General features: G+C 43.9%; 4 protein-coding genes across 4 annotated transcripts; 2 read left to right on the top strand and 2 right to left on the bottom strand.

The window, feature by feature from the left end:
* Positions 1-2,109: 2,109 nt before the first annotated feature.
* K441DRAFT_698168 (uncharacterized protein) lies at positions 2,110-3,501 on the bottom strand. The gene is made up of 2 exons (XM_067653042.1): positions 2,322-3,501; positions 2,110-2,238 (listed from the first exon to the last, which is right to left on the bottom strand). The coding sequence occupies exons 1-2, from the start codon at positions 3,305-3,307 to the stop codon at positions 2,121-2,123; spliced, it is 1,104 nt and encodes a 367-aa protein (XP_067501426.1). The 5' UTR covers positions 3,308-3,501; the 3' UTR covers positions 2,110-2,120.
* A 5,983-nt stretch (positions 3,502-9,484) lies between these two features.
* On the top strand, positions 9,485-10,455 carry K441DRAFT_663972 (uncharacterized protein). The gene is made up of 3 exons (XM_067649278.1): positions 9,485-9,551; positions 9,611-10,180; positions 10,248-10,455. Exon 2 carries the CDS (start codon positions 9,666-9,668, stop codon positions 10,134-10,136), a length of 471 nt encoding a protein of 156 aa, XP_067501427.1. The 5' UTR covers positions 9,485-9,551; positions 9,611-9,665; the 3' UTR covers positions 10,137-10,180; positions 10,248-10,455.
* Positions 10,456-10,730: 275 nt separating this feature from the next.
* On the bottom strand, positions 10,731-12,741 carry K441DRAFT_663973 (uncharacterized protein). Its single transcript, XM_067649279.1, has 4 exons — positions 11,923-12,741; positions 11,411-11,841; positions 11,220-11,343; positions 10,731-11,167 (listed from the first exon to the last, which is right to left on the bottom strand). The coding sequence occupies exons 1-4, from the start codon at positions 12,472-12,474 to the stop codon at positions 10,790-10,792; spliced, it is 1,485 nt and encodes a 494-aa protein (XP_067501428.1). The 5' UTR covers positions 12,475-12,741; the 3' UTR covers positions 10,731-10,789.
* Positions 12,742-14,622: 1,881 nt separating this feature from the next.
* K441DRAFT_195227 (uncharacterized protein) lies at positions 14,623-14,929 on the top strand. Its single transcript, XM_067640452.1, has one exon. The coding sequence runs from the start codon at positions 14,716-14,718 to the stop codon at positions 14,896-14,898; it is 183 nt and encodes a 60-aa protein (XP_067501429.1). The 5' UTR covers positions 14,623-14,715; the 3' UTR covers positions 14,899-14,929.
* Positions 14,930-15,998: the final 1,069 nt, after the last annotated feature.

The raw sequence follows: 15,998 nt of genomic DNA on the forward strand, positions 1-15,998 counted from the left end.
ATAATCCCTATATATAATAAACGGGTAGTATTTCTATAGGTGCTTTATAATTTCTTAAAAATTTTAATTCTTTATAGGCTGTCTTTTTACTCCTCTTTATTTTATTAACTTTACTATATATCTTTAGTGCTAGACTAAATAGTATTATCCTATAGGCCTAAGTAGGGTATATTATCTTTTAGCTCTTCTAAGTAGTTTATAAACTAGACTATACTCTAGCCTTCTTGCTATTTAGCGTTATAGTATTACTAGTTATAATCTATTCCTTAATTAGTAGGGTTTTAGACCTAATTAACTAACTAGGACTTAAGTTCGCTAAATTTAAGGGATATAGTAAGTTTCTTCTTATAGCATATCTATAAACTCTTAACGGTACTACGTAGGAAGGTAGAAGTAATTAGTGTCTAATTATACTTATTAGAGTAATATTACGGATCTAGCTAAAACTTAGTTTTATATTAATGGATAAAACGATTATAATTCCGGAGACTATTACTATAGTACTTATTAAATTCCTTTATACAGAATTTAGGTCTTTCTAATATTATAGCGTAGTATAGCGTTGCCCCTTTAAGTCCGCTTTATATCTAGGGTGTCTATACTTCCCCTAATTGTCCTTATAATTATTCTTAGTAGTCTTAATATACTTATCTTAATTATATCTCTAACTCCTTTATTTTTTATAGGGTCTCGCGTAGCGACCGCTCTAATAACTCCCCATTGGTAATCATTTCTAAGGGTCTTATAAGGTTAGATAGACTAGCTATAGCTTCTTTATAGGAAGAGGGAATACGCTCCTTTAGGGAGACTCTTTAAGCCTTTTACAGTAGGGGCGTTATTTTAGGGGGTAAGGAGGTATAGCCCGTTATTGTTAATTAATAGCCATACGTTCCTTTTGTAAAGGATTATAAGCAATTAGAATTATAAAAGGCTGGTTTAACCGGAACGTATAATTATCTAATTAATAGTATAGAATAAGAGTTATAGGTAAGTAGAAGATAGGTTAAGGTAGAATAAGCTTTACGTAATAAAGGACAAATGCTTTCTAACCTCTTCTATTTAGAGACTAATCGCTGGCTCTTCTCTAGAGGAGAACCAGCTCCCTATATAATCCTTCTAAGACGCTAGCAAAACCCTTTGTCCCTTATCTGTCTGACCGTGTCTTCTGGGACGTAGATGGAATATAGATGAAACCTCCTTCTGTCTCATCTGATATGTACCTTCTGGGGGATTCCGTTACACTTATTAAGTTGGCAAACTAATATAATAATTATCTAAGAGCTTAGCGTCCTTTTTAGGCCGAAGTATATATAACCAAGCCTTATCCTTCTATCCCATGCAACGCTGGCGTCCAACAAGAGTTGGTCCGTGCGCGAACACCATTTTCAAATGCAGTCTTACCTCATCACGGCTCAATGATCCTAACGATTTGATTGGCTGATCCTTATCGATAACCGTTGGACGCGAAGCAGCGTTGCATGGGATACCTCTCTAGTTTCTATTAAATTTATTAAATAGCTTTATAAGAGTATTTAGCTTAAATACTACACTATTAATTAGTGGCACTAGCGTTAGTGAGGATTTCTAGGAAGATGTATTACCATTTATGCATATAGGGCGCCATATTTAACAGAGGCGACGATAAGAGTTACACCAAAGTCTAGAGCAAATATCACGATATTAGTAAGGAAGAGAAGTTACGAATAGCTTCAAGTGCAAGGCGACCCTCCTCCTAGCAGCCACTACATCTAATTCTGCTAGCTCTACATACTAATTTAGGCGAAGCTTAAGCGAAATTAGATGCCATCGCTGCTGCGCGCACGGGGGGGGCGGCGACACTGAACCTCGCCGACCCTGTACCTCGGGCCAATAAAAGTAAACAAAACCGCTGTTCCCGTATTGATAAGCGCGTAGGAATTAAGGGGATTATGAGCAGGAATAATTTTCTAGGCAGACTTCTTTTTTCACATTGATTAAGAGTGACGAGAAGAATATGGCCTTCGCTATTATCCATCCAACTAATTTTTGTGGAAAAAATATAATTAATAAACAGCCGCATTATGACATTAGAAAAATACATCGGATGTCTCTCATCGGTGGATCATTCAACCTTCCCAGTTTCACCTACTACCACGTCGACACCTTGCAAGCTCTAACTTCACTTGAGGAAGTGACTCTATGAACGCGTCCGGCTCTGGGACCGAAGTCGGAGTCACACTCCGCTTTCCCAAACGCAGGCTAAGCAATCAATCAGCATTAGCCCAACCAGCTGGTCAGGCCCAGACGGACGAAAGATTTGAAAAGAAGCGTATAAAACTCACAGCTTAGCACTCTCAACCTCACCTCCCCCCTCCCCCTTCTCTGCCTTCACCAAGAGCCCCCTAACCACCCCGCACCCCCTCAGCCCCTCCTGCAACTGTCTCTCAATCTCACCCACCAGCCCCAGCACCACCTCCACCCGCCCTGTAGCCACCCCGCCCTCCTCCTCAACCAACCCCAGCGCTCCGGGCAGCGGCGAGCCCACGATCACCCGCGCCGCCCCGACCTCGATCGCCCGCGGACTCTGCGCGTCCACGCTCTGCATCCGCACAAACCTCGGGCAGTCGAGGCCTTGGGGCCGGGGCGACTCCGTGCTTTGCGCTGTTGGGGGCGCGGAGGTGGGGCCCTCGCGCGTGCGGCTGCGGGCGCGCGCGTAGGGGTGGCGGCGCCGGCGGGCGGCGTGCGGGGGTGAGATGCGGCTGGTGATGGGGCGGGCGCTGCTGGGGGCTGGGAGGAAGAAGGGCGCTTCTTGAGGCGGTTGGCTGTGGGATCGGCGGTGGAGGGTGTAGTGGAGGATTTTGTCGTGGGTGGAAGCTATGGTTGGGCTAGGGAGCGCTGCGGGGTGGGATGGAGGGGGCTGGTTTGGTGGCGGGTTGAAGTGGTTGATGTTTTGGGGGTGCGGAGGGAGGCTGGAGTCAGTCCTACTAGGGCTGTGGTTGGAGAGTTGGTGGTGAAGTTGCGGAGTGCAGGGCTCGGAGCGGACGGGGGAGTCTTGGTAGAGAAGTGGAGAGGCGAAATCGGTGAGTGTATCTTGGGAACGGTTGGAGAGTGAGGGCGTTGAGATCCTGGTGGTTAGTGGGTTGCTCGTAGTGAACTGCAAAGGCTCTGGGGATAAAATGTTGAAGTTTTCGAGCGAGTTGTCGGGGTATTGAGGAAAGTCGGGATCGGCTAGACTGTTGAGCACATGGATTAAGGATTCGTCTTGCAGTATTTGTGGGAGCACAGTGTCGTGTGATGGGTCGTTGAACGCCCCGTAAGACATTTCCATCTATGAGTGACACCTTCGAGTGGAAGAGGACTGGATATGGACAGGCTGGTACGGGACTGGAGAAGCGGGAGTTGCACAGCATGATGGAATAGGAGCAGATGGCTTCTAGAAGTATACAAAACGTCGTCTTTGTTGTGTTTAATGAGACGTCCGAGACCTGCAGACGACGCCAACGATCTTGGTCCATAGAGGCGTTTGGGAACATGGTTGAGATGCGGGTATCCGCATTGTGGGCATCGTTAATTGGTCTTCGAGCACAGTGTGACTGGACACAAACGGAAAGGCTAGGGAGGCTGAATACTACTGAAAACGGAGCTCTGGTAGTTAGTGCTTGATTCAATTATCAACAAATACAAGAGTGGGATGAACGAGTCAACGCTAATAACTAGCTAGCTCACTGCTATATGGGAGCGCTGGCTAAATAGATGAGTGTGCCTTATTGGGTTTTCCCTTAGGTGCTCTGGTAAGTTTCAGCCAGGCAGGTATCAAGACAAATGACGTTAGCTAGCTAATGGGTAGAGACACAGAATTAAACGAGCGATCTGTTTTATTCAAGGTGGCTCTAAGAGCCCTAATATACATAAGAGAATTGACCCCCTACAGGGGTCCCTAGAGGGTGGTGTAACAAGACGATATTAGGCTAATACTAATGTCTGACAGCCGTCGTCACAGGTCAATATTACCCATAGGTAAAGCTACCTCCGTGGCCAACACACCCCCTCAGATCTGGCGTAGAGCGGTAGAGCTGGATTACCGGATTAGGTAGTCGTAATAGACGAGCTGGTGGTAAGCTTTGCTAAGCGTCAATTAACCAGATGTCTGATATCGCGGAGCCCTACCACATCGACGAATTTTTGATGATTTTGCTTTAATAGAGCTTTAGTTAGTCCATCTGCAACCATCTCGCTCGTTGGTACCCATTGTACGACAAAGCTTCCGTTTTGGACTTCTTGGCGAAGCCAGAATTAATAGATATCTACGTGTCGGAGTTTTGTAGATACCGTAGGAGTCTCCTTCGTCACGATCCGTACTGACTGCTAATTGTCGCAATTAATAATAATGTCCTGTTCTGGATCGAATCTGATGGCTTTGAATATCCGAACTATATGCTCTACCTCCCCACCAACGTATAAGAGAGCCAGGAGTTCTGCTTCTATAGTAGACTTAGTAACTGCCTTTTATCTAGTTGCCTACTATACTATAGGTCCATTAAATAAGCTTATTAAGAAACCCTATGAGCTCCGTCGTGTTAGAGTATTGTTAGTAAAGCTGGCATTAGAAGCAGCTTTTAGAACCTGGTTTATCTTATACGGCGTAATAGTAGAGAACTCGAGAGCGAGGTATCTGGTATCGTAGAGATAGGTAAGTAATCTATTAATCTCCGCAAGATAAGCTGGTAACGGATTTTGCAAGAACTCAGCTAGCCTGCTGACTAAAAAAGCGACGTCTGGTTGTGTAGTAGATGTAGGATATATTGCAGAACCTATACGGCGTTGATATCCTTTTATCTGATTCGGCGTAGCTTCTCCCTTATATAGTGTTAATTCCTAGCCCAATAATGGTGTAGCTGATGGCTTTAGATACTCTAGATGGTATATTAAGACTAGCTTCTTGAGATACTAATCTAGATAGAGCTAGAGCTTTCCTTTTTATCGATCTCTTATAACACGAGTATTTAGGAATGACGTGAACTGAGGTATTTGGCGGATCTCAAATCGATCTTATAGCTGCTTTAGGATGTCCTCTATCTGCTGTCGACAGCTTGGGTATCCTATAATTAGGATATTGTTAACGTAGAAGAATATAAAGATAGGTTTGGTAGGGTGTATATAGAGACACGGCTTGTTTGGTATAGCTTTTAAACCTATGCTTCGCAGAGTAGCAGACATTTCTAAAAACTATAACTTTGGAGATTTACGTAGTCCGTATATTGCCTTTCTTAGACAGAGGGAGAATTTAGGCGGTAGGTCTATACCCTCAGGGGGAACGAGGTAGACCTTATTGTTAACTAAGGCATTGACGAAGGCGTTAACGGCGTCAATCTGTATAACATTGAGGTTGAAGCCAGCGATGAGAGTATATAGTAGACGGAAGGTTCGATAGGCTGCCGTTATAGCTTTAACCTCCTCTTGTGAGACTGCTTAAAGGTCTCCGCGGATAACTAGACGAGCCTTAAATCTCGTGATGAAGCTGTCTGAATCTTCCTTGTACGTAAAGACCTATATAGTAGGAAGTCAATGGACCTTTTTGATTAGTCGTACCTTGTTCTAGGTCTGCTTTCCTGTTAAGGCCTTTATCTTAATGTAAGCAGCTGCTTTAAACTCTGTAGTGTACTTATGATTAAGCATCTCTTTTTATGACTTTGGTGGTAGTGGAAAGTCGTCTCGATGTCCGTATGTCTTTGTAGCAGTAGTATAGAAAGCGTAAGCCAATAGTGTTGTATCTAGATTAATGAAATCATTACCATCATTAATTTAAACCGTAAAGGCTTGTCGTTGTAAATCCTGATTTGGCATATCTTTCTTCTTTGCTGTAGACCGCTTTTCACGGCTAGAACGTTTTTTACCCCCTGACGATGAGCCTACTGTCGTCTGAGGTTTGGAATGAGGTATAGGATCTATAAACGGTGGTTTGGTGACTTTAGAAGATGACTAAGTAATAGATGGTGTCTGTGGCGTAGATACCGCAGTAGATGGTGATTGCTAAGGCGCTAAAGACGCTAATAGTTCAGACAGTTCTGGAGTTAGCCCTAGGGTAGGAGTTAGCCCTAGGGTAGATAGCTAACGGAGTTCTTCTATTAAGATCTAAATGCTTTTTAACATAGGAGTAACGTTAATATTTGCTAAATACGGCAGCCCTATATCTAGTTCTTTGTTAAAGTTCTCCATCCAGTCCTTACTGCTATCTTAAAGATTATCTAGTAGGTCCTAGACTTGCTAAAAACGGTCCCTTTAAGCCTACAAGATAATAAGGTGTTCTGGTATTTTGGGAGATTAATATCTCTTTAACTTATTAATTCGTACATTACGAGATCGGATAATGTGGTTAGTGGTTAGTATCCATATCCTATAGATATTTAACGCTTCTATACTGACGAGATAATCTATTTAGGCTTGTAGCTTAAACTTTGCCTTCCTAGGAATGCTGTATTTAATAAGCACGTAGGTTAAAGATCCGGCTATACGAAGTCCTACTAGCCATGGCTTCCGTTTATACAGTATCTTAAATGGGGTCTTTTAGTTAATAGACTTAATAGGAGTTTGATTAAGTAGGAATACTACAAGAAGTATAAACTCGGGCCATAAATCCACGGGTAACTTTGCTTTAATAATAGCAGTCCTTACTTATTTAGAAATGGCTCTCCCTAACCTCTCTATAGGTCTATTTTGAGCTAGGGTATATAGCGTTAATTACTTAATAATACCTCCGTTAAGCTAGATGAGGTTCTTTACCCTAGCGCCTATACCTTACTCCTTATCTATATGCTAAATGCGGATACCTTAAGCATCAAATTTCTTCGTAAATGCTATTATTGATTTAAAGAGTGGGAGCAGTGTCTCTTACTTGTAGTTCTTAATAAGAAAAGCACGATGGTACTTTATATAGTCACACTAAAAGTGAGCTACATATATGTCTCTATTAAACCCATCCTTTTCTATAATAATATTAAAGTATATACGTTTAAAAGGATAGGTTCCCTTTGCTAATATTCTATAAGATATCTACTAGGTTATCTTTCTAAGAACACATAGTTTATAAAGTGGTATACTATACGGAGTTCTTCCTCTATCCGTCTTAACCACTTTAACCCCATTTACCGCAGTCGGTAGATAATCTACTGACTCTATATCACAGTGTAGTAAGCGTTAATGCCATACTTTGTTATATGCTAAGGTCTTAAATCTGGTAAATATAGCGTAGGTAGTAGGAGTAGGTGGTAAGCAGGTAATGGTATCGATAAGGTAGAGACCTCCGTATTCCATAAGGTTGCTAAAGAGGCTACCGTTATCCTTATAGCGCAGATGGTTTGTAGATTAGTCGATAATTATTCTAACCCTACGGAGCTTTGCTGCGGATATTAGATTAGTATAAAAATAGGGAGCGTATATTACGTTCCTTAATGTTAGATACCGAGTTAGGCGTTATTTCCCTACATCAATTACCAAGTTAATATCACCGTATCTATGGATTTCTGCCCCAGAATCTCCAGCTATTGCTGTAGATATATATAGCTTAAGGTTATAGAAGTACCTGATATCGTTGTAGAAGTGGGTGTCTGCTATAGTGTTGTAACCCTAGGCATTAATTAAAGACAGATCCGGATGTTCCTATAATAATGACGATAAGTAGGATGTTAATATAGCAGCCGCTGTAGCTTGGGGCCTGTCTAGATCCTTGATCTTTTTAGTAGTAGATAAAGCTAATATAAACGTCCTTAACCTAGGACCTTCCTTCTCAATTTGCTTAAGCCTTCTGTTGTAATACTACTTATTTATTAAGACCTTAAGCCATTCTTAACACTTTCTTAAATACTTATCATTTGGTATAAAGTTTAAACCTTAAAGAGACTAAAACAGTTACTTGTAATTCTTTAACTTATAGGGTAAACCACAAGTAAAGCACTTTGCCTTAGGTAATTGAGAAGGTACTAGGGTAGTAGACGTTGTAGGATCTACAGCTGGCTGCCCTAAGAGTGTAGTATGGGCGTTATATCCTGTATTTGGATGCTTATAGAGGAGGTTAAATTCCTTAATTATTATCGCCATTTCGAGCTTCTCTAACCTCTTCACTACCTTTTAGATAAAGGCATAGTACAGAGCTAAATAGATCTCCTCACAGTCCTGGACAAAGGCTCGTATAATGCTGCTTTCTATTACCTCTATCAACCCTTCCTCTAGCTCTTCGCCGTTCTGTATAATGGTAATATAAAGCTAAAGCCATAACTCCAGTATCTGGCGTTTAGGCCCTTGTTTCCGTTTCTTGAGATCGTCCAATACCATTTGCTGCAACGTAGCTTAAGATGGCTTTACTACCTTCTTTAGCTGTCTTAGAACCGAATATGGTGTGGTAAGATTCTTAAGATACCCAGAGAAGTTAGTGCCCACGGTGGCATGCAAGAGTGCTGCAAACGTGTAGAGCTTCTCTTCCCGTTTTAGGTAATCCTATTGTTGGAGCTTGTAGAGCTCAAAGAGCATTCTCTATATCTCTAGAGATTGCTGAGTTTGTTGTCCTTGACTTAATAACCCAGGTATAGCTGTTCCAGTAGATGATGGAGTTGCTGCTAGAGCTGCAGGAGCCGCTACTGGTGCTACAGGAGCTGCAGGATCCGCTGCTGGTGCTGCAGGATCTGCAGGTGCTGCTGCAGATGCTGCTGCAGGTGCTGTAGGAGCTGCTGCTATCGAAGGTATGGCTGGCTTATTGTTTTCTTTAATTTCGTTCTCCGTCTTATCTGGGTCGACATAGTCCCAAATCTTCGCAAAACTTGCTTCTTGGCGGATAAATTAAAACCATATAGGCCAGTCTTTCTAGGTCAGCAAAAGAGGGTTTATAGAGTCCTTGGTTGCCATATTAGCTTTTATTTTAAGGTTGCGTAAAGAAACGCGCTTACGCGTAAAGCACGCGATATTTCGTGACAAACTATGCTCAAAGAGGCTTAGTGGTAGTCGTCTGGCCACTAAGATCTCCCTGGTGCTCAGAAGGTTACCGGGCTCATAACTTTCAGCCAGGCAGGTATCAAGACAAATGACGTTAGCTAGCTAATGGGTAGAGACACAGAATTAAACGAGCGATCTGTTTTATTCAAGGTGGCTCTAAGAGCCCTAATATACATAAGAGAATTGACCCCCTACAGGGGTCCCTAGAGGGTGGTGTAACAAGACGATATTAGGCTAATACTGATGTCTGACAGCCGTCGTCACAGGTCAATATTACCCATAGGTAAAGCTACCTCCGTGGCCAACAGTAAGTTTGAAGTCTCTGAATTACTTGTGAAAGTACCCAGGTGAAGAGGTCGCCCTCACAGAGGAGCCTCGTAAAGCTCGTGGGGATTCAGGGTACCTAATGTAGAATAGCCAAAAGAATGGATTTTGTCTAGAATTTTGGAAGACATCTTAAAGTGCCCTAGCATGCACTAGCACCTCTCTTTCTGCGTTTTTTACTAAGCGGTCAATACATGTACCATCACCTACGGTCGCCTGCCTCCAGTTGATCTTAAGCCTCTGCAAGCGCCCTTTGCATAAAACTCGTGAGTTTATAAATTTATTGCTAGCTAACAAATAATATTTATAGCTAAGAGAATCACAGACATACTTTTCTAGAAATCACTTGCGCTCCACATCCGCTACTTCCACACGACCAGATGGCGCAACAACCTTCCACTCAACACGAGTCTGCAATGCAAAGAAAGTTCCGCGGCATTAAAGCGGCCATCAGGGAGGGTAAAAGCATTACCCCGACTAACGACCCTTATGCGCCTCGCCCTATGTGGTACTTCTTCTATGGCACTCTCAAGGATCCATCATGGCTCGCGTCTATTGCTGGGTTGGAAGAAATACCGGATGTCATGTACGCGAAGGTCCACCATGTGGGGCTTCGGTACTGGGGCAAATACCCGGTTCTTGTGCACGGCAAGACCGGTGCTGTTATTGAAGGAGTGGCCTGGTTTGCTCCTAGTGTTGAAGTGATTAATCGACTGAGGGCTTATGAGACTGACGCGTACCGCGATGGTTTTATTAAGATTGAGTTCAAAAATGGCGAGAAGGTTATGGGGAGGGTGTTCGATTGGGCTGGAGATGAGGAGGACTTGTCGGATAGTCCAGAATCCGATTAACTGGCTGTTGAGCAGGTCTGAAAAACTCGATAAATAATTAATGGGTGAGCGTCACTTTTGAAGCCTTGGCAGTTCTATATTTCTCTGCTAAATCCTACTAAGTTCTGCTAGGACTACTACCTAAATCCTATTCTACCCTATACTTATATTAACTAAGCAACCAAGTTAACAATATATACCCTTTTCTTCCTATTTCCTTACCTCCTTTTCTTACGCAACGTCTTAACTTTATTATATAGTTTATATACATAGCTTAGTAGTATCTACTTCGCTATATATTATCGTCGCTTATACTTACTCCGTAATACTCGCATTCCTATTAGGGACAATCTTATTTATACTAAAACTTAATTATAGAATGATATACCTATATTAGCAGAGCTACTAGAGCCTAAGTGGTTAATTAGCTAGTTAGAAGGCTTTAAATCTCGTAATAGAATTTATAAGAGAAAGTAGTACGGTAAGGCTACGTCGGTTAATATAGAAGGCGCTGAAGATCGTATAATAGAGCTTCGTATAATTGTTACGCCTTACTCTTTCCCGTTAACCGCGTTATCACTATCTTTCGCCAGAGGCGACATAAACCTGGACTGACGCTTTCTACCTGTCGATCTCCTCTATCCGTAGTCATCGAAAACACACAATGCCGAGAGCTATTTTTGAGTACAATACCTCCTAACAACATCTACCAACCTCCCTCTCGTCCCCTTCTTATCAAACACCTGCGCATGATCCAATTCCCGAAACCACAGCACATCCAACTCATCTCCCTTCCATTCTCCCTCCTTCCAGCTTCCCGTCTCCCGACTCCCATAATCCGCACCCGTTAGATACGTCCCAACAACTTCCGTGTCAACGATCAGATCTTTCCCGCCTAGCACCACAGTCACACGTTGGCACTGGATATCTTCCTTCCACAGGATGTTCTCGCTCCAGAAGAAGCGTCGAGAAAGCGTGTGCGAGACGCCCATGTCTTTGGAGGCGAAGTAGTACAGTTGGTGTTCGTTAGCGCGGATTGGTTTACGGCGGATCTAAAGTGGGAAAGGGGTTAGCTAGGATTTATCCGGATAGGGAAGGCCTTACAAAATTGTACGCCACATCTGGGAGATGCAGCAAGAAAGACACTGGGTCCACAAATAGGATCGCCCCGACCTTCTGTTTGATATGTGGAGTCTGAAGGAGATGTGTAGAGATCACGCTTCCGTACCTTCATATATTGTTAGCATCAGTATTAATGGTGAAGACACGTAGAGAAAGCGAAAGGGAATACCTACGAATGTGACACTAACACAAACTTTTCCCATCCATGAGCCTTCAATATGCAATGAATCTCATGGCACATCTCGTCTTTCTGCAACGCCTCGCCTGTAATCCTGAAGCTCACAGGCATAATCTCNACCGCGATGATTCCCAGCTCTCCATCTAACCCATCTGTCTCATCTCCCACATTCAACTCAGCTAAGAAGTTCACATACGGATAGAGTCCGATGCCGATGCCGTGGATGAATAGGATAGGGAGTCTCGTTTTGGAGGTGTGAGGGCGGTGCCAGTAGGTGAGAGTCTTCGCTGGAGAAAGATGGGGGCTGATGAGAGCGAGCGGGCGGAAGGGGAAAATAGTGAGAAATTGGAGGAGAGAAGTGCGGTGGAAGTTGAAGGAGTGGTAGCGCATGTAGCCAGACGCTATTGTGTCGACAATAAACACACACTATAGAAAGGAGTAAGGATCAGCAATCTAGCTCGTGCTGTGAAACGACGAATCTGCCTGCATCTTTCTGGAGGAGCTCACCAGGTACCACATCAAGCTCCGATGTAACATATCGACTTTGTCGAGCGTCAACCTCAAGCATTTTGCATTCCCCCTTCCGGCTTCTAACTTCCTCCCTAGCAACTTCTCCATCTCCCCAATATACTCCTCTAGCTCCTCATCATCCACCAGACCAGACTCTCCTGTATTGAAAAACGCCCACCGAAAGAAGTCCTTGACGTTCTCACGCTTGATCTCCGACGCTGGAGCGTCCAAGAACCATTTTGATAGATACCGTTCGGGATCAGGAATATTCTCGTAGCAACGCTGGAAGAGTAGACGGCGGCGTTCGCCGCAGGCGGGCGTTGGGTGCGTCGCAGCTGCTTGGAGGTAGAATCTGCGCGGAAGGTAGACAAGGAAATAGAATGCTGTCTCGAAGGTGGCCCAGGCTTCTAGTATCCAAGAAACATAGATGGGAGAGGGATGAACAAGAGAGATGGTGAGGCAATAGAGGATACTAAGAGGCGCAATCCAGTGTAGGAAGAATATACAGGACCGGATGAAGATGTAGTCCCAGATTGATGTTCCTATCATGTCGATGCCGTTGTCAGCGGTGATGATGACGACGACGACGATGCTTTTTACTCAACTAGGAGCGGCGCCTGTATAGTAAAATATATGGGTTATGAGCCTCTCCGAGTGCGATTCCTCTGCCTCGTATGTCCTCTCGTGGAGTGGCTTGTAGTACTGTGATGCTGTACAAACGGATTTATGTCTGATCTGACAATTTCCTTTCTTAGGGACGTCCATAACTTGGTGACTACCAAAAGATATCTCTCCCAACAAAATCTGGACTTCAATACATGGGCCTTGTTTTGAGCTCTTTTCCATGTGAACGTCACTTTCCCCCTGTTTTCCATGTGACAGGTTCGATCGAGGTGCAAAGTGCTGGTCCCGTGACTAGCTCCACTTGGCACACCATACAATTCCATTGCCAGATCCAGATCAATCAGTCTTTATTTCAGAGCTCCTTTAATAGCACAATTTATAATAATGATGTTATTCTCAGAGATATCCCAGTGAAGATCTTCCCACCTTTAAGACCAAACCTAGATGGGGATGGGATGCGACAGTTAAACGCTGTCCAATAAGTGTGAGCCGGGGATTGGGCTTACAGCTCGGCATGGTCAGGGAAAACTCGGTGTGTTATACCTAACTTATTGATACCTGAGATAACTCAGCCGAGCCGTAAACACCAAGAGTTAAATTAACTATCCCTTAACCCGCTGAAATTCGTCCACGCATTATCGATAAGAATCAGCCAATTAGATCAACCCAATCGACTTTTCGCGTAGTTCGAATTCGCTATACAGCACGGACCACTTACTCTATGGACGCCAGTTGGTTAAGGGATAGTGTCAACCGGAAAATTGAGGTCAGGAAAACTGTGAAGATTGATCTATGAGACCATATATACATGAGGTAGGTAGCAAAGGCTGACGTCGATACTGACGTCGGTTTAAAACTGTTACGTCATTGCCACCTTATCGACAGATAGATCCACTCCAATCCACTAATTAGAAGGCCTAATCTAAATCCACATCGAAGCCGAATCCACATTGGAGCTCCAAATAAGGATACGTCTGGTTCCTTGAACCACCTGAATGATAAATGGGTGCCGCTGGTACGGTCTAAGCGGGCAAAATACGGATTTATTTAGTAGTTTGAAGGTATTTTAATTCATTTGAAGTATATATAGCTATGTAGGGTAAGTTCCGCAACCACGAGCTGCGATTGAATTTGAAGTAGCATCCTAGTTTGGTGTGTAGTCTGATTCGCGAGTAAGGGCACGCCAACTTGCGCGATAGACCGGGGTACTTGGGCAGTCCTTTAAACTCAGCGACGTGCACGTGATAGGTCACGTGATGGCGCGCGGGCCACCGAGCCCCTTAGATTCTTACTCATAGAGCATCATATGTATCATTTCCGCCAGCCTACTCAGTGGTCTGACAATATCTAATAACGCTGATTTCTAGAAGCTCAAGGTACTGTTTTCAGAGCGAGGGAGGAGCGACGTGTGAGTAATGTATAGCGAGCGGCAAGCACAATTCATGCGCGAAATAGTATGCCAAATTTCAGTCATTCGTACCCCATTATACGACCGTAAAGCCACACATCTTTCACGTCGCCTTCAATGGATAAATATTTTAAATGAGTAAAAGTGTCGAACGACGCGTTAATTACGATCGTTGTCCTGTTTCCTATGTGGGTATAGATTAAGGGTGTCTCAGTTATTTCACTTGACTGTATATATTGAGGCTCAACAGCCTACATTAATTCGACAGAGTTCTGCTTCTTAACTGCTCCGTTCGACAAAGGTATCATCGTACAATTATGTCTGCTACTCATTTAGATACCTTGGACAGATTTCTCGCATACGCTGTTACTAACTGTGAAGTCTACTCATGACTAGTCTCAGGCGACGTCGACGTCAATGAAGGGAGAAGTACGACTAAGTGAGGTACTATTCATTCATTCCTCACCACCTTATCTAAGATCAGGACAAACGCCGGAAGACCTCCAGAATTGACCAAATAAAGCACTTGTATAATCCGTACAACTGTCTAAAGCTACTAATGAAGGCGTAACTGGAACATCACATCGAAAGCACTCGTACAACCTAACCGTATAGGATATTGTATGCCACCACGAGTTGAAGAGCGGTTTAAAATGGAAGTGACTCACACTATGCAGACAATCATAGGTCCAGATATAGTATTCCCGAAACGAACGAGATTGGTGTAACCTAACGCCTGCTCAATATAAGTCCTTTAAATGGAGAAGATCACTGTTGTACTCTCTATGAACTGTATATCTAATCATTGTTGCGGAATAAAGAAGACCATGATAATACCTAGCCTAGGTGCCAGCTGTGCATTGATAGCAGACATGCAACGCTTACTACTGTTATTATTATCGCAGAAGCTAAAAATAATACTCCTTCCCATGCCATGCTAAACAAAATTATTGAAACGTATCATCCGTAGGAGTGTATTGCGCCCATAGCGTCTTCATCATCTTAAGCCTCCTTACTAACAAAGCTCTTCTCATATGCACTCGCTTTGATCCCGGCTTGCGCACTCTTATTTGTCACCTTAGTATCCCCGCCTGCCTGCTCCGCCCTAGTCAAGCTGCTGTAGAAGCTGCGGACTTTCTCATGTGCGACCACCTTCCTCGGATCAAATCTTAGCACCTGTAAGCCTTGCATGGTCGTCGCCCGACTGAGCGCCACGTAGGCCTGGCCTTTTTCAAATACTTTGCCAAGATCGACTTTCACCCGTTCCAGGGTTTGACCTTGTGCTTTGTGGATCGACAGAGCCCAAGCCAGAATGAGTGGCACTTGTGAGCGCGACGCTTGGACTTCACCGTTTGGTAACTCAATTTTCCACGGCTCGCGCTGGCAGAGCAAGTCACGGGTGGTGCCATCAGCGATAACAAAGCGAACGAGTGGAAAGGTTTGTGAGGTGCTGGCGCCAAGGAGGTCAGTTTTAGTTTTTAATTTCATGTCTGGATGAGCTATTTCCTCGCCTCCGTCGCCATGCATAGCGAGGAACTCTTCTTCGTTTTGGTGATATCTATCGAATGTCTGCTCACTCATGAAGCCAACGACCTTTCCCAGAGATCCGTTGACGAGAGTGTCGTCCATATTTTTGATCAGCATCACCTGGGAGCCTTTCTTAAGGTGAATGACCTCAGGCGCCATGCAGCTTTGCAGTAGCTTATCGCGAAATGCCTTGTCAGTGACAGTCCCACCATCTCGTGCTTCGAAGGTATGAATCTCCCCGTGTAATTGCTGCATCCGTAAGGTGTTTGCTCGATCGACTTCTTGACGCGTAGGAAATAACTCGGTGGCCTCCAGGTCATCCTCGAATGCTAATTTACGGTCTAGTTTCTTGAATGCATTAATAGAAGCTGGTGTCAAACGACCTTCTCGCATTTCGTTTAGCATGTTCGCAAATTCTGGGTCCTTTTGTCGGAAAACATGATGGAGCCCGATTGTATGCTCAATAGCCGCAATCCACGTCCCAGCATCAAACGCGAACTTCGCGGCTTTCCCA

This window comes from Cenococcum geophilum (genome assembly GCF_001692895.1).
Source record: "Cenococcum geophilum 1.58 unplaced genomic scaffold K441scaffold_35, whole genome shotgun sequence".
NCBI classification, from domain to species: Eukaryota; Fungi; Ascomycota; class Dothideomycetes; order Gloniales; family Gloniaceae; genus Cenococcum; species Cenococcum geophilum.